Source organism: Eptesicus fuscus, chromosome 4 (assembly GCF_027574615.1).
Source record: "Eptesicus fuscus isolate TK198812 chromosome 4, DD_ASM_mEF_20220401, whole genome shotgun sequence".
Lineage (NCBI taxonomy): Eukaryota > Metazoa > Chordata > Mammalia > Chiroptera > Vespertilionidae > Eptesicus > Eptesicus fuscus.
Window position 1 is genome coordinate 73,355,119 of NC_072476.1, and position 24,593 is coordinate 73,379,711.

A 24,593-nucleotide genomic window follows, 5' to 3' on the forward strand; every position below is an offset into this window, starting at 1 on the left:
CTTGGGGCAAGTCGCTCGGCTCTTCAGGCCTCGGGTTTCTGGTCTGTTGAAAGCGGGGAGGGAACCGAACCTGAGTGACGCTCGGGGCAGCCGCGGCTCCCGACCCGAGCGGAGCGTGCGCCGCGCGCGCCTGGGAACTTTGCCCGGAGCGCGGGGCCGGGACCCCGGAGCGCGGGGCCGGGAGCTCCCTCTGCGGGAGCGCGGCGGCGGCGCTCCTCCTTTCCCCTCCACGTCACGGGGGCCGCTCGGCGCTCTCCCACCCCCGGCGGAGGGACAGCAGCTGCTTGGCAGGGCGCGCCGCCGAGGTGCTGGGGAAGGCGGGAGCCACCCGCGGCAGCCGAGGGGCCGGGAGTCCGGAGCGCAGCCGAGGCCCCCTCCAGGGCGACCTCAGCAGCCGAGGGGACCCCGCTTCGGGGCTGCCCGCTCTCTTTCGTAAGTCGACTTGGTCCCGCGGCGGCGGGTGCGGGGCCCCTGTCCCAGCCGCTGGGAGGCCGGGACGTCCGGACACTCTCTTCCTCGCGACTTTCACTTTACCTCCGGGGAAAACCTGGGCGCCCGTCCCTCTCGAGAGATGGGGGCGGGGATCGGCCGGAGAAGTCGCTCGGATCCTGGGCTGAGCCTGCGGGTGTCCCCAGGCCGGTGCGGGCACCGGACGGCGGCTCCGCCGTGCGCAGCAACTTCAGGGCCCCGGGCGGAGGCCGGACGCTGGAAGTTCCCTGGGGACGAGGGCGGAGGGTGCGGGGCGGCCGGCGTGTGTAGGGCGAGGGCGTCCTGGGAGATTGGGTCCGCGGGTCCGCACCCCGGCCCCCGGGGGCAGAGCGCAGCGGGGTGGCCGGAGGAGCCGCGCGCGTCCCAGGGTTTTCTCTGGACTCTCCCCCAGGGTGAGGACGCGGCTGCCGGGAAGCGCCTTTCCCGGGGCCGGGGCCCGCCTTCTTGGTCCTCCTGGCCGGAGGGCCACCTAGACTCGCCCAGGGGAGGGGAGCCGAAGGACGGGGTCCCCACGCCCGCGTCTTCGGACCCGCCTGCTAGCCTTTCCCCGGGACCCGGACCTGCGGGGCCCGGCCCCGCTGCCCAAGACCTGGGCGTCCTGGCCCCCAGGCGGCGGGAGGCGAAGGGGAGGGAGAGGGGGGCGGCGCCCGCGGGAACGGGCTGCCTCCCCGGCTTCCCCAATAGGACAAGGTGTGTGCATTGGGGGTGGGGATGTCTCCTAGGAGTTCGGGCGCCGGAGGCTGCGGGACTGACCTCCCCGCGGCGCCCTCGGCGGGGACGATCCTCGGCGCTGCTACGGTCTAGCGCTGGCGCGGCGGCGCGGCCGGGAACCCTCCCTCCCCCGCGAAGTGGCGGCGCTCCCCCGGCGGGCTGGGGCCTCCGGGGATCCGGGCCAGGAGGTGCGCACCCCGGAGTCGGCTTACCGTCTCTCCTTCGGCTAACGGAGCTGGCGGGTGGCATTGTTGTGCTCATTTCAGAACCACGCTGTCCCGCTCGGGGGAGGTTTTTTTTTTTCTTCTCGTGGTTGTAGCCGAGGAAACTTGTGTATTGTCGTCCGTCTGGGCCGGTGGGGAGCCGGCGTTAGCCTTGAGGCACTTGTCTTTTCTCGTCCTCAGAATCAAAAAGCAGCAACTAGACTATCGAGGGAGTTGGGGATAGGCCATGTTCAGTGTCCACGTTGTTTGCAGACAGGAAAGCCACCCCTTTGGGTCTTGTCTTACGTGCGCAAACGTGCCCTTTCTATGCAGCCACCTGGGGAAGGCATTTCAGAGCCTGTCCTTCGCGCAGTTCTTGTTGACAGTGTCACGAGGAAGTAAAACCCTTAATGAAGGTAAGCGAATGGCTGCAGAGAGCCGTTTCTCTGTCGCGCTTCCTGAGGACCCATTTCGCCGTGAGAAATGACCAGTTCAGATGCCGTTGGATCGTTGTTTCACTTGCATTTGCGGAGAAGCAGACAGCTGAAGAACCAGAGAATCGGGTGGTGGGCACTGAACGTTTGTGGGAAAGACCGCGGAGTTTCCTTTGGGAGTGGGGGAGAAGTGTTCCCTCCTGGTTGTGACTTGAACCCATTCCTTTGGAAGGTCAGGTTTACAGTTATTTGCTAAATGCCACACAGTCGGCAGACAGGTGGTTTGTGGGGGTGAATGGCACCATTGGGCAGTTCGTCCAAATTCTCACTTGATGGTGCCAGGCCAAGTGCCCTCAGGATAAGGCGGTACATAGTTATGGAACTAACTTTGCGTGAACGTGGGTCATGGAGGCAGGAGCAGGTAGAGACGTAAGACTCTACAGAGAGTGCCCAGCTTCTGCTCTCTCTCCCTGGAGAATCACCAGCCAGTGGGGCCGCTAGTGTTGGGGGCCTGGGGCTTATAGCACCACGGACTGGGGGGTAAAACTACGCCAGCTTCAAAGGCAGGAAGAAAGCAGCAGTAAGACAGGATTATGTAATGCAAGGTTGGAAAGTCGCTTCATCAACCCACATTTACTGAGCACGTACTGTGTGCCTGGCAGTACTGGGTGCTGTGGGAGCACAGGTGTGCTGGGGTGAAGGAAGGAGGCCTTCTTGGGGAGACTTAAGTTAGAACCTGAAGGATGAGTAGGAGCTGCTTAAACTAAGTGGGAGGAGGCAAAGGAGAAGAGGGGGAGTGTGCTCGCCCGCCGGGGGAAGGGTGTGCCCTGAGGCTGAGGAGGGGAGAGCAGGGACTGTTCCGTCTAGTGTGACCTGGGGGAGGACGGCACCAGCTGAGGTCAGCAGGTACCAGGGCTAGGTGATGCCCGATCTTTGGGCCATCTTGCGGAATTGATCCTCAGGACTGTTTCACATCGGAAAGTGTCCTGGTGAGAGTTACGTTCAAAGCTGCAGTGGCTGTGTGGGAAATGGACTTGACAGCCCTTCAAGGAGACAGGGCTGGTTCCAGGCCAGTGAGAAGGCCTGGTGGCCTCGGCTGAGGTCGTGGCAGCAGGGATGACACAGGTGGGTGGATTGACGGCAGACCTCAGAGTGACCTGGTGACTAGTTTTGTGTAGGGTGTGAGAGTGCAGGGTGACGCCGCCGCTGAGTTTAAGCTTGAGCACTTGGGTATGTGGTGCTGCCATGTGCAAAAGAGGGAACAGTGGAGGAGGGGCGGATTTGGGGAGGATTTGGGGGCGGCTTTGGTTTTGTTGACTCTGAGATGCTTTCTAGGCTTTGAGAGTGGAAATACTTCAGTGTCTGGATAGAGCAGGCCGAAGATTAAGAGCTGGGGGTCACCTGTTGTTTTAAGCCTGGGGTGGGCTGGGGGAGGGGTGTGGACCTGGAAAAAAGCCCCTGCCTTCATGGGAAAAGGAGGAGGAAAACCAGGGCGGTGCTGGATTTCCACCTAAGCTGCAGTGGGAGTGAGCATCGTGGTGTGTGTGTGTGTGTGCGTGGGGGGGGGGGGGGTGGGGGTGGGGGTGGGGCTACACTTAACCTCCCTAGAAATTGCCCCTTGAATGAGAGGTGGGACAGAGTGTTGGCTTTTTAAAAATATATATATTTATTGATTTCAGAGAGGAATGGAGAGGGAGAGAGAGAAACATCAATGAGAGAGAATCATTTATTGGCTGCCTCCTGCACACCCCATAGTGGTGATTGAGCCCATCATCTGGGCATGTGCCCTGACCAGGAATTGAACTCGTGACCTCTTCATCATAGGTTGATGCTTAACCACTGAGCCACACCAGCCGGGCAGGGGCTGGCTTTTTTAAGATGAGAGAGCTGCACACATTGATCTGTGAATGGAATGAACGAGTGGGAAGGAGGGGATGAACATAGGGGATATCTGGAGCCCCTTCCACTCTGGGAGCATTAGGTAAAAACAGACTGGTCATGCTGGCATTTTGATATCAAACTCATGTAACAAATTTCAACATCTTACTAAGACAAATTTTGAAGCACTTATGTCTATGAAGTTTGAAGTTTTACTTCGTAGATATGCAAATTTAATGGTTAGGAGAAACATCGATGGAAATCACACAGTAGAGCTGCAGAGTGGCTGAGAGTGGCCCCTGGAGTGGCTCCACAAGCTCCCTGACCTTTCTGCCTGGTCTCCTGTCTCCCGGCCTCTGAAATGGCACCACACCTAAGGGGTACATGCTCTATGGTGACTTCTTGCAGGCTGTTGTGAGGATTGCATGTGTGCATTATGTATGTGCAGTGTCTGTACAATGTATGAATGTGTGTATGATGTATGCACAAGGTAGGCACATGTGCATCATGAATGTCCAGTGTGTGTGTGTGTGTGTGTGTGTGCATTGTGCCTGGTACATAGTGCTCAGTAAGCCTTAGCGCTGGTGCATGTATTATGATGATGTCGTTTGCATCATTTCCAGATGTAAAATCTGAGACCTAGAGAATTTTGAGAACCTGTCCAAGCCCTTCAGAGCCAAACAGTAGCAAAGTTAAGGCCAGGATCCCATTTGCCTAACTCACAGGCAGGTTAGCATGTCAACAAGTGTCAGATTCCAGATGCTCTTTAAAATTAGCTGTAACAAACAAAATAAATAAAACAAAATTAAATTAATTGTAACAAAAGGATCCTGTGACGCTCACCAGAGCGCAGAGGAGCAAAGCAGATATCAGACTTTTCCTAAATGATGTAGAGATATATGTTTTGTATTAATTTGCATTGCTTTACATGTCATTTTATATGCATTTCCATCTGCTGGTAATTTTCCTTGTGAGATCTAAAGGCTGAAGCTTCAAGTACATAAGATCAAACAAAATTAATGAGGAATTAAATGCAGCTGCTTCAAACCCTAATGGGCCCCTGGGAATGATGGGGTTGGTGTGGGCTTTGGGGAAAGGAGTGGATCAATATTTACTATTCTAGAAGATGTGAACAGCCAGATACCATTTGATAAAAGCAGGTCACATCTTAATGTGTGATGAAGCTTTTCTGCTGAGTATACTAGAAAAATAAGGAAAAGTGGAAGAAGACCAGAGAGAAAAGGCCTGTTACATAAAATGCCAGAACATGAAGCAGAAACTGACGTCTGCTTTATGAAGCTGAACTAATAAAAAACGATAAGGGTCAGAAAGTAAAGGTGGAACTTTTAAGTATAATCTTAAATACCAATGTGTGGAGTTTTAAAACCAATAAAGTTTCCCTAAATTGGGCTTACTAAGAAATAGGCCATTGACAATGATAGGTCTTAGTAAAAAAATAAAATAATAATAATAATAATAAAAATATATAAATATATATATGTATATCCTTTATAATAAAGAGGTAATATGCAAATTAACCCTCATGCCCTCACAAGATGGCTGTCTACGACCAGGCCGGCAGGGGGGTTAGTGAGGGACGACCAAATGACTGAACAGCAGGCATCACCTCAAAACGTACGAAGAAGTAGAAGATTGGGTCTCTGAATGGTTTGCCTCAAAACAAGAAAAGTTCTATTGGGAAGGTATCCACAAATTACCTGAAAGATGGGGGAAATGTGTAGCTAGCGATGGACATTACTTTGAATAAAGCACTTTTGGTGTTTCTCTTGAAATTATCATGTTTTCTTTGATTATAAAATCCGCATTATTAACTGGTACACCTAGTATATATATATTTTAAGAACAACTATGATTTTGTTACTTAGAGCAGTGGTTCTCAAAGTATGGTCCCCGGACCAGCTGCATCAGCATCATCTGGGAACTTATTAATTTGCACCTGGAAAATGCAAATTCTGAGCCCACCAGATCTGCTGAATTGGGATCTCTGGGTCCAGCAACCTGCATTTTAATATTTAGAGCCAAGCCCAGTGGTGTGGCTTAGTGGTTGAGTGTCAGCCTATGAACCCAGGAGGTCACGGTTCAATTCCCGGGCAGGCCACAGGTCTGGTTGCCGGCTTGATCCCCAGTAGGGGGTATGTAGGAGGCAGCCAATCAATGATTCTCATCATTGATGTTTCTATCTCTCTCTCCCTCTCCCTCTCTGAAATCAATAAAAAATAAAATATAAAAATATATATTTGGACCCAGCTTTCATTCCTCTTGAATTTTCACTTCTTTGGTCTTAACCTTTCATTACCCTCTTGTGGTCACTAGCTTCTCACTGTGCTGCTTAACTTGTAGAAAATTGTGGCCAGACACAAACCCCTCCCTTCTCTGTCCCAAGGTCTAAACTGGTGGAAGATGCTTTCTAAGATCCCTTTAGGGTTCTGCAGCTCTGTGATCCTCACTCTGGGAGAACCACATTGATTTGGTTTTAGATTTGGTTTTGCTGCCTTTAAAAGAAAAACTCACCTGGCAGTTTTATACTAAACAGAGACTCTTCCAAATAATATAGCCAGCCAAAACACAGCTGTTCTCCATCGATGCTCCTGTTGAACCACATTTCTCCATCTGGGACAAGTGCAGCTAATTTCTTGGACCTAAGTGTTAGTCTTTATCTCTGTTAAGTTTCATCTTACTAGATGCAAGTCTGTCCAGATCTGTTTGAGTCCTATTTCTGTCCTTTTTCGTAGAAACCTTCATGTCCTCTGCCAATTTGGCCGCTGATGTCCTGGCCTTAGGAATTAACAATATGAGTATTTTTGTTAGAGGCCTTCCCCACAGTTAATGAGGCTTGAAAACTTGGCATCTTTTGCAGTCCTTGTGGGCCTAACATCAGAGTAGTTGTCATCAGTCCCATTGTGGTTTGCATTGAAATTACTGCTGTTCTCAAGTGCTCCGCGGCAGTCTCTCCAGGGAGAGCTGTTCTCACCAGGTGGGCGGGCTTCTCAGGCATCATCCAAGCACCTCCTCAGGAGCTGTTTGTGATGAAGGCTTCTTTCTCGCTCTTATGTTTAGACCACCAACTGAGATTTTTTTGTAGGTGACACAGAAGTAATTTTCAACTTATCTACAGTCAGATGAAGCTGAATTTAGAAATTTCAAAATAATAGGAAGTAAAAATTGTGCCTCATTTGTTCTCTCTGCTTCACTGCACACTCCCTTATCCCAAGCTCTAGAACTCAAGTCCATATTTAGCCAAGAGATTTAAGTTATTTTATAATGTAAAATTTTGCTCACACATGATTTTTTTTTTTAGGATTTTTAAATTAAATGTATAGGGGTAAGATGACATATGTATGTTGCGTTGTATGCTCACCACCCAGAGTCTAGTCTCCTTCCATCACCATATGTTTGACCCCCTTCACCTTCTCCTTCTTCCTTCTCTCTCCACCCCCCTTCCCCTCTGGTAACCACCATACTGTTATCTGTGTCAAGAAGTTTGTTTTGTTTGTTCATTTCTGTTTTGTATACCCCGTATGAGTGAAATATGGTTCTCATCTTTTTCCATCTGACTTACTTCACTTAGCATGATACTCTCAAGATACAGCCATGTTGTCGCAAATGGAAATTTTCATCATTTTTATGGCTGAGTAGTATTCCATTGTATGTAGGAACCACGTCCCCTTTTTCCAGTCATCCATTGAAGGACACTTGAGTTGTTTCCATGTCCTAGATATTGTGAACAGTGCTGCAATGAACATAAGGGCACATATATCTTTTTAAAAAATATATATTTATTGATTTTTTACAGAGAGGAAGGGAGAGGGATAGAGAGTTAGAAACATCTATGAGAGAGAAACATCGATCAGCTGCCTCCTGCACACCTCCTACTGGGGATGTGCCCGCAACCAAGGTACATGCCCTTGATCAGAATCGAACCTGGGACCCTTCAGTCTGCAGGACGACACTATCCACTGAGCCAAACCGGTCAGGGCCACATATAACTTTATGAATAAGTGTTTTCAGTTTTGGGGGTAGATACCCATAAGAGGGATTGCTGGGTCATATGGTAGCTCTTAATTTTTTGAGGACCCTCCATACTGTTTTCCATAGAGGTTGCTCCAGTTTACATTCCCACCAGCAGGTGTGAAGGTTCCATTTTCTCCACACCCTCTCCAACACTAGCTACTTCCTATTGTGTTGATAATAGGCATTCTAACTGGTGTGAGGTGGTATCTCATTGTGGTTTTGGCTTGCATTTACCTTACAGCTAGTGAGGATGAGCATCTTTTCATATATCTGTCAGCAATCTGTCATACATGATTCTTAAAGGAGTACAACTAGATAATGTAATTGCACAAAAAATGCTTTAAAAGGCAAAAGCAAAACAACTTTATGGCAAGAATGCTTTTAGCCATGGCTGCTAGAGCATGAAGCAGTGCCTGGAATTCTACACTGTTCTTCATGACCCTTATCTAATCCTCCTGGTGCCCTCTTCTTCCTCCCTCTGCCTGCACGGAAAGAGGAGCCTTAAACCAAACTGCAAAAATCTCCAAAAAAATCCAAGACTACTTTCTTCTTCCAAGATGCTACCAAACCTCTTTCGATGGGTTCTCCCTTACCGCAGCAAACAGAGAAACGTGTCTGGTGCCAACGCAGCGCTTTGTAACCTCAAGTAAACGTCCATGAACACTCGGTTCTTCTAGCTCTTTGCTTTCATTCCTTCTTCAGTGGTTCTCAACCTTTCTAATGCTGCGACCCTTTAATACAGTTCCTCATGTTGTGGTGACCCCCAACCACAAAATTATTTTCGTTGCTACTTCATAACTGTAATTTTGCTACTGTTATGAATCGTAATGTAAATATCTGTGTTTTCCGATGGTCTTAGGCTCTACAGCAGCGACCCACAGGTTGAGAACCACTAGCAGGGTCGCCTAAGACCATCAGAAAACACAGATATTTACATTACGATTCATAACAGTAGCAAAATTACAGTTATGAAGTAGCAACGAAAATAATTTTGTGGTCGGGGGTCACCACAACATGAGGAACTGTAGTAAAGGGTCGCGGCGTTAGGAAGGTTGAGAACCACTGGATCCCCTTTGTTGTGTTCTGATCTAGTTAAGGGAGAAATGGACCAGCAGTCCCTTTGGAGGAGGGCTTCCTGAGCTAAGCCTGGACAGGCGGCCTGTGGGCCTGTGGATAGGTTGGGCCTGTTTCCAGAGGCTCTGTGAACGCTGGCATTTGTCACGGGCCTCTGCCAGATGTGGACAACCTGTGACAGAGCTGCTGGTTCCGATGGCAGCAGAGGGTGGGCACTGGTGCCCAGACCAGGAAGAACAGCCTCAGCACAGGTCCTTGCTTGCCCAGGTTTCTTTTCTTTTCCTTCTACTCCTCTGCATCATTGCAGCATATTTGGAATATTTAAACTGTCGCATCCTTTTTCCCTCCCTCCCCCCACCCCCACATTTACTAAAAGGAGAGGCTCTCTCTGCCAGTCATCTTCCACCAGGTTCTCCCTTTGGCCTTTCTGGCACCCACCCTGCCCTGCTCTGAGGCAGGCAAAGGCAGGTGGATGTAGCATCAGATGGGTCAGGAGAAACAGGTGGGATGACACACAGGTAGATACAAATTAAAGTGTGAAGACTGGATCATGAAAACATACTAGTAGAATGATATGGAGCCCTGGCCAGTTTGGCTCAGTAGGTTGAGCGTCATCCCATGCACCAAAAGGTCACCAGTTCAATTCCCAGTCGGGGCACATGCCCAGGTTGTGGGCTTGATCCCCAGTAGGGGATGAGCAGGAGACAGCCGATCGATGTTTCTCTTTCTCTCTCCCTCTCCTTCCCTCTCTCTAAAATCAATAAAAAAATATATTTGAAAAGAATCATATGGAGATTCTGGAGCTGAAGAAAGGGGTGGGCCCAGGGGAGGGATCCTAAGACAGGAGGAACATAAAGTCAATACCATGGCATGAAAATCCCTGAATGAAAGAAGCATTTCCAACTGCTAGTTAGTGGCCTTTTCTGGGGAATTGTCGCTACAATAAAATTTAAATGTCACAAAAGGACTGGGATTTCTGGAGATTGTGTTCAAGTGGCCCAGGACCTCACTGTTTCTCTCTGTATTCTCCTGGGCAGCACAGTTGCTAGTGGTATCTCCCCAGAATCTAGTATAGTGCCTGCCCAGCACATGATGGGACCACAGCCAATGTTTGCTGGATGGATGGGCAACCAACTGAAGGGGGATAGAAGTAGGCTATATGAGCATAAAGGCATGTATATAAGATCTGTACCCAAAAGAAGCGAAAGCAGGGACATGACAGATATGTGAACACCCATGTTCATAGCAGCATTACTCGCAAGAGCCAAAAGATGGGAGCAATCAATGCAAGTGTCCATGGACAGACAAATGGATAAACAAAATATGGTCTATACATACAATGGAATATTATTCAGCCTTAAAAGGAAGAAAATGGATGAAACTTGAAGACATTTTGTTCAGTAATCTGAGCCAGTCACAAAAAGGCAAATGTCTGTTCCTCCTATATGAGTTCCCAGAGTAGTCAAGTTCATATAAAGAGAAAGTAGAACAGTGGTTGCCAGGGGCTGGGAGGAGGAGAGAAATGGAAGTTTGTGTGTAATGGGTGCTGAGTTTCTGTTGGGCAAGAAGAAGTTCTGTGGATGGATGGTGGTATTGGCTACAAAGCAGTGAATGTACTTAATGCCACAGAACTGTACCCATAAAACTGGTTAAAACTGTAAACTTTATGTTATATATTTTATGACAATAAAATAGTAGAAAATGCATATATGATCAATTAATTAATAAATATGGAACAACAGAAGTTGTTTTTGTAACCAGGACGTTAAGCCGGTAATACTCAGGAAGTTTATATTGTGGAGAGGCCGGCAGTGACACCAGGCTTGTAAAGATGTTTAAGACGGTGCTGCTCAGAATAGACGTCTGAATCCTTATACAAGGCAGGGACGTTCAAAGGCATTTAGTCCCCGTTATCCCCCCGACACACAAAAACAAGCAAACAAAAAGGAAGCTGTTTTAAAAAATTTTAAACCTACAGAAAAGTCGTAAGACTAGCACAGTGGGCAGCCGTCTGATTCCCCTTGACGGTGAGAAGGCTTTGATGGGGCTTCAGCACCATTCTGCTCGGGGTGGGGGTGGGGTTGGGGGTGTGTCGGGGGGTGGGGTGTGGGGCAGACCCCCACGGCTGCCTCTGGGAGGCGGTCTCTGCGTGCAGACATGGGGGTGAGGGGCGGTTGCGGCGGCATGTTGAGGATGGAGTCCAGTGCCCGTTAGAACAGCCCTCTCTGTGACACTTGGTGCTCCTCCTCCGGCTGTTGTTTAACTGCTTTCCGCCCCTTACCCTCCTGCGGCCCGTGTGCCCACGTGTGAGCTCTGTCCCCACAGTGCCCCTGTGAGTCAGCCCCCGGGCCCTCTCTCACTGATGAGGAAGCAGGGGGGTAACGAGATTAGTGACAGCTCGTTAGGGCAGTCAGGACTGAAATTCAGAACTGTCCACTTTACATTCCAAACCCATGATGTTGTACACAGAGGTAGAGCAGGAGGGTAAGACGGGGAGGGGGGTGTCAAGTGCGTGGCAGGGAGGAGAGGAATGGGGTCAGGCAGGTAGGGGAGGAACGAGAGAGTGACTCACAACCGCTCAGTGTGGTTCACCCTACACGACACTGATACCTTTTCTTTGTAACGAGCTTGTTACAACAAGCTCTCCAGAAGGCTGCTCACCTGTAGGTGACTTTCAGCCATCACGTGGCCTGCCCCCTGCCCGTGGCCAGAACCAGACCAAAGGAGGTTTGCCATAAGCTGAGCCGTGCTTACCCGAGGTTTGGGGAGCAGGCTGCCCCGTTCATGCCAACATCAGAGTTAGTTCGGTAAATCTTGGAGTCTGCTTTCCTTCCAATGTTTACCCGAAGCCTCCATCTGCCTCTACGTACAGATGGATGAGACAGACATTCAGCATCATCTGAGACACATAATTTTGCACTTGGCTATATATGGGATTGTACTGTTGTATAAGTGGACATGTTAGCCTGGTTTAAATTTAAGCTTGTGTGTGTGTGTGTGTGTGTGTGTGTGTGTGTGTGAAGCATTACTCTTTCCATATGGTCATCTTAAACATAGAAGGGTGTTGTTTTTCTCATATGATAACGCAGAGTGGGCCTTTGCTGCTGCTGGCTCAGTGGCTTGAGGTTTGGGGGCTGAGGTCTCTGATACTCGCTTGATCTGGTGCTTCATGGTGCCGAGATGGCAGCTGCAACGCTAGCCGCCATGTTGGAGTTCAGGCAGAAAAATGGACGAAGGGGAATTGGTAACAACATGGCATACGTCCAATAGATAACAACATGGCATACGTCCCCCCAGATTAGGGTTTTTAAAGAACTTTCCCAGAGACTGGCATTATATTTCACTGACTGGTCCTCTAGAACGGAGGGGCACGTTTCTGCTACAACAATATAGGGCTCTCCTAGTACAGAAGAAAGGAAGGATGGGTCTTGCAAGGTAACTGGCCGCCTCTTCCACAGCCATAGATAAAAGCGTTACCTCCCAGGTCTGTTTCTGAATTTCTCTCCATTCTAGCACAGCACCACACTGTCCTAATGATTGTAACATTATAATTTGTATGAAAATCTGAAGCGTCTGCTTTTACTGTTCTATACAGTTGGCATAAGTTTGCTTAGATTTTTGTTGTTGTTTCGTTAATCCTCACCGGAAGGTATTTTTCCATTGATTTTTGGAGAGAGTGGAAGAGAGGGAGGGAGGAGGAGAGAAAGAGAGAGAGAGAAACATTAATGTGAGAGAGACGCATCGATTGGTGGCCTCTCACCCACGCTGGATTGGGCTGGGGGATTGAACCTGCAACCCAGGCCTGTGCCCTTGACCTGGAATCGAACAGGTGACCTTTCAGTGTGTAGGCCAACACTCTAACCACTGAGCCACCGGCCAGGGCAGGATGTTTAGTTTTTTAACTAAACAGTCTTTTAAATTCTTTATTATATTGACCTAAAATAAAACCTACATGTTGAGAAAACAGACAAAGGCCTGTCCAGGAGACAGAAATAAACAGGTTAACAAAGTAACTGCCACTGTGATAAGTGCTCAGAAGAAAACAAGGACTTGAGAGAGTCGAGACGGGTGATCAGAGAGGATCCCAGGGAAGGACATTCCTCCCACATTGAGGGGTGTGAGGGGCCTGCAGGCCAGGGCCCGAGGGAAAGCGGTCTGAACATGGGGACAGCCGGACGAAGGTCCTGAGGCAGGGAAGAAGCTGGTGTCCTAGGAAATTGTCGAGGCTGGTGTGGCTTAGAGTATAACAAACAGAATAAGATGAAGTTGGAGAGGAGGGCAGGGGCAGGAACCACTGGGCCTTGTGGCCATGGGAACAATTTCTGATTTTATTCTAAGTGCAATGAAACCCCAGTGGAGGGTTTTAAGTGTTGGGAGTGAGACTAGGGAGGGGGAGTGATCGGACTTATGTGTTTAAAAGATCTTTCTGGCTGCTGTACAGAGAATGGATTAGAGGGAAGCAAAGGAAGCTGGTGAGGAGGTTATTTCATAGGTGGGCAGGAGTGGATGCTGCCTTGGATTAGAGAGGTTCTGATGGAGTGGAAAGGGGTGGGTGGATTCAAAATACTTTCTGGATGGGTTTTGCTACTGTCAAGAGCTTGGAGAGGCAGCCTTGCATTGTGGTTAAAAGTATAGGCTCTATGCCCGGCTGGTGTGGTTGAGCATCAATGTATGAACCAGGAGGTCACGGTTCAATTCCTGGTCCGGGCACATGCCTGGGTTGTGGGCTTGATCCCAGTGTGGGGCGTGCAGGAGGCAGCCAATCAATGATTCTCTCTTATCATTCATGTTTCTATCTCTTCCTCTCCTTTCCTCTCTGAAATTAATTTAAAAAATACATATTTTTTTAAAAAGTGTAGGCTCTAAAATTGGGCCATAGTTGATAATACTGGCTCCTCCACATATATCGTCTGTGACTCAATTTCCTGATCTGAAAAATGAGGATAATGATAATACCTATCTCATAGGCGTATTGAGTGGAATAAAAAAGAAAATGTAAATAGTTCTAGTGATCAGTATAGACCAGTGGTCGGCAAACTCATTAGTCAACAGAGCCAAATATCAACAGTACAACGATTGAAATTTCTTTTGAAAGCCAAATTTTTTAAACTTAAACTATATAGGTAGGTACATTGTTATTAACTTAATTAGGGTACGTGGTATTTTGTGTAAGAGCCATACTCAAGGGGCCAAAGAGCCTCATGTGGCTTGCGAGCCGCGGTTTACCGACCACGGGTATAGACCATTAGGAGGGGCAGGTATGTGCCCAGTGACTCGGGCAGCATGGAGACTTGTGTTGACTTTGGCCAGAACCCTAAATGGAGGGGGATGTGGAGCTGGGCTGGATAGAATGCTACCCAGAGGGGCCCGGATATGGGGCCTAGAGGTCCCTGCTCTGTCCAATCCCTTGAGGGGCTCAGGTGGATGTACCAACGTGTATGCAATGGGGAAAACATGTTCCCAGCATCCCAAGAATGGGACAGTGTTAAATAATGGGTTGGCCTGTTTCCTCATTTAGAGAAGGAGGAATTTGGACTCGATCACCATTAAAGTCCTTGTCAGTTTTAAAATTTTGCTCCCAGGCTTATCAGGAAGTGTGGATTAATTAATTAAGCCTTGTGGAGAAGGCTCAGAAAAGTAAATGCTATTCTTTAAATGTTTTCTTCCAATAGAGAAGTATGTTGACCCCTGTTCGAAATCACCCTCTAACAATTTAAAGTCCCAGTTTAGGTGAGGACTTGTTCACAGTATACTGTGAAATGAAAAAAAAAACCATAAGACGGTGCTATATAGTGAGACTTCTTATTAAAAAGCAAGCCAAAAACAAAACAAAAAACACACAAAAAAACAAAAACACCCAACAAGGTGTATGGAAAACAGTCTGGAAGGACACACCACCCACAGAGTATCCTTACACTGGGGAGGTGGATTACTAAGGAGTTGTATTTTTCTCTGAGACTTTTCTGACTTTATGATTTTTATTTATTTAATGAAGATGTTGACTTTCATAAACAGAGAATGGAAAACCTTTTCCTTTCCTTTCTGACACTATCCCTTCTTATCATTTAGGACTGTTCGTTCTCAATTTGTATTGTCTTCTATTTTGCCTCCTTATTGTTTCCTGCTCTCAGTCGGATAATTATTTGCTGTTGTAATTTTTCCTCTAGAACAGTGGTCGGCAAACTCATTAGTCAACAGAGCAGCAAACCGCGGCTCGTGAGCCGCAGTTTGCCGACCACTGCTCTAGAACAATGAGACCGGAAGACCAACTGGGCAAGAGACCTGCCTTCCTGCTCCTTTGCAGGCTCTTCAGGTGCTGGGTGCGGGGGGGGGGTGGGGGGCGCAGGGGGGAGGGGGGGGGCGGGGAGAGGAAATTCATCTTGGCTGGGTCATCCTCGCGCTAGTGGTCGTGCTCCAAAACTTTCTCTGGGTTCAGTGGTGTGCATGTCATCAAAGAGAACCCGTGGCTTTGTTGAAATCAAGGAGCTACGATCAGTAGAAGGACCTTAGCTCATACAACTGGATGAGGGGTTTTTCTTTTTGTTTGTTTAGTTGGTTTTTCTTTTTGTTTGTTTAGTGAGCTCATCTTTATATTAGTGTTCTTAAGTGATGATTCTTCTTTGTAAGACTTCAGCAAGAAACAAAATCTTAACACTTGTAAATCAATAAACACTTCAAATCCTATTTTCACACAGACATAGTGATGCAAAGTTTAAGAAGTTGAAGGTGGACCACAAAGGGAATACAGTCTCCACCCAGAGAGAGAGAGTTCCTCCAGAAAGTTTTCTGACATAGTTAGTGATTCTCAGAGCCCAAATGGTGTCACTGCCCCTGCAAAACAGATGAGTCAGTAAGTACACGGAGATAGGACACGAGACAGGAATTTCTTAGGATGAGCTGGCTTTCTTTTCCTTCAGAGCCTTCCACGGGCTGGGAGATTGGCTCATCTCTCCCTTCCCACCGGGATTGGCCCAGCCTCGTTCCCCATGTAAATAAATAATCCCTACACGGGGGGAAGGCTCAGGACTTCACACATGGTTTGCTGTTCATTTCTGTCCCAGCTTTGGGCCAGTTAGATAAGACATAGTAGTGAAAGAGTTTAGTCAGGGACCAAAACTGATGTGGAAAATACAGTTTTTCTTTCGATGCCAAGAGACAGTATTAGCTAAAGGGTTAAGAGTGCATCTCTGGAACGAGACTCTCTGGGTTCAAGTTCCAGCTAAAGTACTTTCTAGCCCTGTAGCCTTGGGCAGCTTCTCAATTTCCTCGTGCCTCAGTTTACTGTCTTGTCGGAGAGCAAAGGTGGTGCTACCTCACTGGTCTGTTGAGAGGGTTGAATTCTTACATGCAGAGCACTTAGAACAGTGTCCTGAGTAGCAACTCTAATGAATGAGTCTACATTAATAATAATGATATTATTAAATTAATGAAGAGCATTGCATGGAGGCATTCAGGCATGGTTCATTCCAAAATAGTGAGTTTATGTTGAGACTTTTAGGGGGAATAGAAAGTAGGTTGAAAAATAAGACAAGATGCCAAAAGTCTGGGGAAAACCTAAAAAAAAAAAAAAAAAAAGTGCTTACCACTGAGGAACAGGAGTGTCTGGGCATGAGGGTGGAGGTGATGGGGAGGAGGGGACGGAACCACAGCTGGCATTTACCAGGCGGTCATGATCTGGACTGTGCTCAAGCACTGGCATGCAACCCTTGGTTCAGCCCAAAATTCCTCAGGTGTTACTGCTGTTATTAACGTCCAACGACCAGTGAAGATGCAGAGGTCGAGGGGCTTGTCCAGGATCCAGGTGCTCGATGGGCCATTCCTGAGGGGTGCAGGGGCCTCTCCTGAGCTGAACCCAATGGTTTCAGGATCCCATGTGGATTCCTCTTCTCCCACCCAGCCCCCAAGCGAGCTCTTAGCTCGCCACAGCGCTCTCCTTTCTAAAACATTTCCACCTCTCACTGACCAGCAAAGTAAAAGTCAGTTATCTCCTTAATGTCGTCTACATAAAACTATCTAGTGAGTTCTTTTCATTAAAAACCCCCACAAAGTCAGCACACCCTCCCAGATTGAGAGTCTGGCAAGCTGGGCATGGGAAAAAGGAGGCCTGATCACGTGTGCTTGTGGGGTGACCCTTGTCACAGGGTCTCCTGAACCCTCACAGCAGCTGGGGGGAGGGGTGCTAATCCCCACTTTGAGATCAGAAAACCGGGCTTCCGAGGTTGGTTTGATCAGTCTTGCAGCTACTAAGTGTTTCTCCAGGGATCAAGCTCAGGTCTGTGGCATCCTGCAGCCCACACAGGCACTTCCTTTCCTCTCTCCCAAGTGCCCCCCTCCAACCTGTAGGAGTTTCTGGAAGGAATTGCAGGTGTGCAGGGAGGCAGCAGGAAAGGGAGGGGCCTGGAGGGGGCTGAGGCTACCTGATCTGCGAATATGGCCTGTGGGTTCTTCATTCTTGGTGCCCAGGCTAAACCTTATTCTGTACCTTTCTTCCAGGCTCCCTCCTCCCATTCATGACTACCATCCCCTTCCTTCCCTGGGACAGGAAGCATGCACTTCCATGACATGTCTGGATTTTGCAATCGCTGACTTAAGGAGAGTGCATTGAGGAGCTGCTAATGGCTGTGGCCATTTAGCCCTGAGTGCAATTATAACTACTTAGCTGGGTGTACCTTTGTGCCTGCTATTTCCCTTAAGTCTGTAAACAGCACCTGGAAGGGCTGGGGGAAATGATGATTCGGGGGGAAAAGCTTCATTCAACATCCTGTTGGGTTTTTATTGAATTATCCAAGTAGACCTTATTTCAGCTGCGCTCTGGTGAGCAAACCTCACCGTCATTTCCTTCTCAGTTCCGCCATCATCACCAGGAACTGAACCCATGTGGAGATAGGCTCCACGCCAGGTCAGGCTTCCTTCTCTGCCTGGGCAGGTGGGAGGGGAAATACCCTTCTCCCATGGGTGGGAGATTACTTGTAATCTATATAATAAAAGCCTAAGCAACCGGTACAGCGGAATGACCAGAACGACTGGTCACTATGATACGCACTGACCACCAGGGGGCAGATGCTCAATACAGGAGCTGCCCCCTGTTGGTCAATGCACTCCCACAGGGGGAGTGCTGCTCAGCCAGAAGCCGGGCTCACTGCTGGTGAGCGCAGCCTTGGTGGTGGGAGCCTCTCCCACCTCCGCAGCAGCGCTAAGGAGCAGCGAGCCGAGCCATAAGGAGCAAGCAGGCGGGGGGTGGTAAGAAGCAAGAGATCCTGGATTGCGAGAGGGATGTCCGACTGCCAGCTTAGGCCAGATCCCTGGTGGAGGAAGGGGAGGTCAGGCCTAGGCCAGCAGGCAGACATCCCCTGAGGGGTCCCAGACTGCGAGAAGGCACAGGATGTGCTGAGGGACCCCCCCACCCACACACACACACATGAATTTCATGCACCGGGCCTCTAGTGCAGTGGTTGGCAAACATGTGGCTCATGAGCCGAGGTTTGCCGCTCTGTTGACTAATGAGTTTGCAGACCACTGTCATATACTACCCTTTACCTCTTTGCACACAATATGCCACAATTGCCTAATCCTCACAGCTTCCAACTACACGGTAACATTTAGTCTAGTCCAGTGGTCTGCAAACTCATTAGTCAACAGAGCGGTTTGCCAACCACTGCTCTAGTGTAACTCTAAGGACGACTTCTGGGCAACAAAACACCTGCCTGCTTCCTGCTCACGAGCTTTTCAGTGTTTGCAGAAGGTGGCTTTGCTGCCCTGGTCTCCTAGGAACCAGGGGGCCAGCATAGCTGCCAGCCTGCGACCAGCCAACTCGAGTCAGACCTGGGGCAGGGCCAGGTGCTCCCTTTTCTCCCTCCAGACCCGGCGCCTGGGGGTTTTCACAGGCCTGGGCTGCAGGTGGCAGGGAAGGGAGGCAGTGCCCCAATGGGCTGGCGCCTGCCCCCAGCTTACACCTCCGGCTTCAGGCCCCTGACTCTGTTGCTGCTGGGTGTTCCCTAAGCAAATCGCAGACCCAGCTGGGAGGGGCCGTGGGTGTCCAAAAGTGGAGCCTTGGTTGGGCACGTTGGTCTGGAACTTCCCACAGGCTTGAGAGCCCGAGATAAGCTGCTGACTTCTCACCACTGGGAAGAAGCCAGCAGCCCCTTTCAGCATTTGACAAAAGCTCATCTTGTACCATCACATCTTCTCACTTGGGGAGAGGAATGCTTTCAGTCAAGGAATTTATGTGAAGGAGTTTTGCTTTGACTGGGGACAGGGTGGATTTATTTTAGGGCTGATTCTGTCCCCTGATGTCAGAGACTGGGCCACAGACAGACAAGGTGTTCCCCTTAAAGACACCTGGTTGGAAGGATCAAAAGCCAGGTGCCTGGGCTGTCCAACTGCCGCTCCTTCTTCCTTTAAAATGGACTCTGGACCCTCACTGCTGAAGCTCAGACATGGGACCCAGAGCGTGCCTCTCCCTTCCGGTGCCCTGTGACCTCTCTCCCTGGGCAGGCAGCCAGGCCTCCTGCCCCACTCAGCCTCCCCAGGCAGCAGGTTGGAGTCAGAAGTGTGTGCTCCAGGCATTCCGTTCTCAGGAAGGCTTGGGGGTAAGCGTGGTGCAGAGGGGGCCCCGGGCAAGGCTGGCGGGACGGGGAGCCTTTACGTAAGTGTGAAGCTGATAATTAAACGGCACGTCATAAACGACATGACAGCCCTGGGAGCCTTTGTAAACCTCTTTAGCAATGTGAGGGCTTTTCATTTTAATCACCGTGGTTATCAGCCGGAACTATTAACTAATGCTAATTTGAGATTTCCTGGACCAATAAAGTAAGAAAAGAAAAAGCAGAAACTTCATTTGGGTAAGATTCATTCTAATTTTAGCTGTTTATGTAAGTTGCTTTCTATTTATGCCTAATTACCATGATTAGGACAATGATGAGGCAGAGTGATTGTTTTGGGATTGATTAATCTCTAAGTTTATCACAACACCCAATTCTGGTGAGATTGAGTGCGTTCAGGGTGGTGTGGCCATAGACACAACAGCAATTACAACCATGTGCTCGGGCGTCTGGGGTTGTAGTTTGTGTCTGTCGCCTTGTTCATTGGGAGTCAGTTCTCCCACACTTTCCAACCACTGACAGGAACTGTGGCCTTGAGACTGAGTGGATGGAACCCTACTCAGTTCCCTGTGGGGGAGCAGAAGGCCGAGACCCGGTAAGGGACCCTGAGCCATGTGCCTGGTTGGGGTTCCTTTGACCTGGGTTCTGAGTCAGCAAAGGTGTTGTCTGGACCTGGTGATAGGATGCAGAAGAAAGACTGGGTTTGAGGCGTGTTCATGAGGCGATTTGTTAATGTGTGTATGGGAAAATGGAGGAGTCAGACGGCTCTTGAGTTTCAAGCGTGGCTCATTGAGTGGATGGTCTCACTATAAACTGAGACAGAAAACACAGAAGAGATGAAATGTCAGGTTCAATTCTGGACTCATTGAGGTTGAGTGCCTTAGACATCTTAATGGACGTGTCCATCAAACAATTGGCTGTTCACTTCGGAGGTTTGGGCAAGAGGTGGGGGTTAGAGATAAAGTGTTGACATTGTGTACGTGGAAATTGAAATCCGAAGACCCAGGAGGAGTGTGCATGAAAAGAGCAGTGAGTAGAGAACAGGACCCCGGGGAAGCCCACAGAGAGACCCTGAGATGTGGCTGGAGAGGACGGGGATTCTGCTGAGCAGCTCACCGTCCGTAGGTGTTCTTTAAGGAAGAGTGAGTCCGGCGAATGTAAATGAGTAAATGTTATTCCCAGCAAAACCTTTTTCGATTCAGCTATACAATCTTAAAAAATAAACCAGGTTCCAAAATTTCTTGCTAATTCTCTCTAAGGAAATTGGTAGAGGTTTACATTCTCATTTAAGATGTATTGAGATGTATTAGGAAATTACATTGGGTTCCTCAAACCTTGGGTAGTACCCTCTGGATCCTGCTGCTTCCCAAATAGCCTATCTGTGCCCTCCCCTTCATTAGGCTGCTTTTACCTAATAAAGTAATACAATCATCTTTTAAGTTCCTGTGATAAGTAAATCCCCCTCCTACCCTGGCCCACCCTGCCCTGCAAAGCAATTCCTGTTCCCAGCAGTGTTGTATCTATACAACATCTTCCCAGAAATACTGGCCCATGGGCCAGATTCAGCCAGCTCTCTGTTTTTGTAAATAAAGTTTTATTGGAACACAGCCATGCCCACTCTCACATTGTCTGGAGGCTGCATTTTCACTCCAACAGCAGAGTTGAAGAGTTGTGACAGAGAAAGGAAAGTTTTGCCAACATGTGCCCTTTGTGTGTAGACACCTGTGTGTATGGTCTTTTTTTTTTTAAACATATGTGAGCACGCTACACACAGTTCTGACTTTTGCTTATTTCTATTTCACACTGTATGGTGGAAATTGTTCCACAGGGGCACATGCAGATTTGTCTTTTTCACAGAGTGTGGATATAATTAATCAGTCCCTGTTGAGGGATGTTTTAGTGCTTTTCAGTCTTTAACCTGAACAAGTAACACTGCAGGGAACCTGCTTGTGTGCACACCTTCCTTGCACACATGAGCTCTTCTGGGTAGGTACATGTAAAACTGAGAGATATGGCCTAACTGCCCCCCCGCAAGTAGTTTTTATCCCCAACCCTTAATGAAAGTCATGTTCTTTTCACCATAAGGGAGAGCTAAATTGCTAAATACTATGAGGAAATGGAGGCTAACAAAATAAAAAATAAAGAAATGTGCAGGATTACCAAATTTGTATAATTTGTACAAAATTTTACAGTCCTAATACCTACCATAGCTCCTTTGAGTGACTGCCTACTGCTCTTATTTTTTAAGGTAGTCTTAGTCCATGCAGGCTTCTGTAACAAATACAATGGATAGGGTGGCTGGTAAACATAGAAATTTCTTTCTCACAGTTCTGGAAGCTGGAAGTGCAAGATCAACATGATGGGTTCTGGGAAGGCCCTCTCCCAGGTGCACACTGCTGACTTCTTGCTATGTCTTCACTGGGGTCTCTCCTCATAAGGGCACTAATCCCATTCATGAGGGCTCCACCCTCATGACCCAATCACCTTCATGATCCAAAACCCCACTCCCAAATACCATCACAGTTATGGATTTGGTTTCAACATAAGAATTTTGGAGGAGATGCATTCAGTCTATAACAGTGGGAGTCACAGGGTTTTTCCCATCTGACTTCAGACGTCCATCTAATCAGGATCTGAAGGTAAAATCAAGAAAGATATTCCTTTTAGTCTCAGGTGAGCCATTTGCCACTCCAAAGATTTCTTAATGACATCCATTTCTCTAGACCTCTGCCCAGAGTACTCCCTCCCCAAATATGCTAAGCAGAAATGCAGACAATATAAATGACATAGTACTAAAGTATCTATATATTTTAAAATACATATTTTTATTGATTTCAGAGAGGAAGGGAGAGGGAGAGAGAGATAGAAACATCAATGATGAGAGAAAATCATTGATTGGCTGCCTCCTGCACACCCCACACGGGATCGAGCCCGAAACCCAGGCATGTGCCCTGTCTGGGAATTGAACTGGTGACCTCCTGGTTCCTGGGTCAATGCTCAACCACTGAGCCACACCCGGCTGGGCTATATTTTAGTAGTTTACATTATTTTCCATTCTACTTGGTAAGCAACATCTCTCAAGATTAGATATAGTTAGTACAGAATACCACAAAATACCACCATTCTACATAGTTCCATTTCCTTATTTCTGGATTCTCTCAAGGCAAGAAACTTGTTTTAATCTTTATTGTTGAAAGTATTACATATGTCCCCTTTCCCCGACACCCCTTCACCTCTTCCAGCCCACCCCCCCGCCCTCCACCCCAGGCCTTCACCATCCTATTGTCTGTGTCTGTTGAAGTAATTTTATCTTAATGTTTCCACTGAATTATTCCTTTTGCCTCTTACAGAATGAAGATATTCAGATGTTGTATTAAATACCCCCTACAGCAGAAAGTTTTCATCCTGTTCTTAACCCTGTGGCTGTTCTCCCTGTTGAAGCTTCTAAATGTGGGAAGACTCCTCTTCCCTCAGAGAGGCATTTACTTGGTGGAGCACTTCCTCAGTACCTCCCCTTTTGTAAGGAACAGATACACCCATGTTGACAACGAAGTCCGGTATAAAGTTAACTGTTCGGGTGTCTATGAACAGGAGCCTTTGGAAATTGGCAAGACTCTGGAAATTAGAAGAAGAGACATCATCGACTTGGATGATGATGACGTTGTGGCAATGACCAGCAATTGTGACGTTTATCAGCTCCTAAGAAGGTACCATCAAAAGCTCGTTTCAAGGGAAGAGAAAAGCTTCCCAATAGCCTATTCTTTGGTGGTTCACAAAGATGCAATCATGGTTGAAAGGCTAATCCATGCTATATACAACCAGCACAATATTTACTGCATCCATTATGACCATAAGTCACCCGACACCTTCAAAGTCGCCATGAACAATTTAGCTAAGTGCTTCTCCAATATTTTCATTGCTTCCAAATTAGAGACTGTGCATTATGCCCACATTTCCAGACTCCAAGCTGATTTAAATTGCTTGTCAGATCTTCTCAAGTCTTCAGTTCAATGGAAATATGTTATCAACCTGTGTGGGCAAGACTTTCCTTTGAAGTCCAACTTTGAATTAGTGTCAGAGTTGAAGAAACTCAATGGAGCAAATATGTTAGAGACAGTGAAACCCCCTAACAGTAAGACGGAAAGATTCATTTATCACCATGAACTCAGACAGGTGCCTTATGAATATGTGAAGCTACCAGTAAGGACAAACATCTCCAAAGAAGCTCCCCCTCATAACATTGAGATATTTGTTGGCAGTGCTTACTTTGTTTTAAGTCGAGCATTTGTTAAATATGTTTTCAACAACTCCCTGGTTAAAGACTTTTTTGCCTGGTCTGAAGACACCTACTCGCCTGATGAGCATTTTTGGGCTACCTTAATTCGGGTGCCAGGAATCCCTGGGGAGATTTCTCGGTCAGCCAAGGATGTGTCTGACCTACAGAGTAAGACCCGCCTTGTCAAATGGAATTATCACGAAGGCCTTTTCTATCCCAGTTGTACTGGCTCTCACCGCCGAAGTGTGTGTATCTACGGAGCAGCAGAATTGAGGTGGCTTATCAAAGATGGACATTGGTTTGCTAATAAATTTGATTCTAAGGTGGACCCTGTCTTGATTAAATGCTTGGCAGAAAAGCTTGAAGAACAACAGAGAGAGTGGATCAATTTGTCTTCAGAAAAGTTATTTATGGATAAAAATCCCACAATCTCGTCATGATAAAATCATGATGGAAACAAGGCATCTGATAAATGGAGTTAATCTGGAGTTGTATACTATCCCATATCCAGTACCATATGAGCTTAACTTCCTAATTGTTTGAAAGGGATCTAAAATTCCATGCACAAGGGAAAGTGACTTAGCCTTTGGTGACAATTAGCCTGCAGTTGGTTGAGTACTTTTGTTTGTTTCTTTAAAAAAAAAGTTTGTGTTTTTTTTTTTTTTTTTTTATTGATTTCAGAGAGGAAGGGAAAGGGAGAAAGAGAAACATCAATGATGAGAGAGAATCATTGATTGGTTGCCTCCTCCATGCCTCTACTGGGGATCGAGCCTGCAACCGGGCATGTGCCCTGACCAGGAATCGAATCACAACCTCCTGGTTCATAGGTCAACTCTCAGCCACTGAGCCATACCAGCTGGGCCTGTTTGTTTCTGCCTGTAATTTCACTGAGTTA

General features: G+C 47.9%; 1 protein-coding gene across 3 annotated transcripts; it reads left to right on the top strand.

The window, feature by feature from the left end:
* The first annotated feature begins 250 nt into the window (after positions 1-250).
* Positions 251-24,238, top strand: GCNT4 (glucosaminyl (N-acetyl) transferase 4). 3 transcript variants are annotated; one of them, XR_008555689.1, is made up of 3 exons: positions 251-432; positions 1,737-1,819; positions 5,272-5,379. XR_008555689.1 is itself a non-coding variant. In XM_054714298.1 (3 exons), the coding sequence occupies exon 3, from the start codon at positions 22,774-22,776 to the stop codon at positions 24,136-24,138; it is 1,365 nt and encodes a 454-aa protein (XP_054570273.1). In that variant the 5' UTR covers positions 251-432; positions 1,737-1,819; position 22,773; the 3' UTR covers positions 24,139-24,238. The 3 variants fall into 3 exon arrangements, 2 of the variants coding, with proteins under 2 accessions (XP_054570273.1, XP_008160163.2); XM_054714298.1 differs by lacking the exon at positions 5,272-5,379 and adding an exon at positions 22,773-24,238; XM_008161941.3 differs by lacking the exons at positions 1,737-1,819; positions 5,272-5,379 and adding an exon at positions 22,773-24,238.
* The last annotated feature ends 355 nt before the right edge of the window (positions 24,239-24,593 follow it).

Coding starts and splice junctions, on each gene's coding strand:
- GCNT4 (XM_054714298.1), top strand. CDS start 22,774: ATGAAGATATTCAGATGTTGTATTAAATACCCCCTACAGCAGAAAGTT.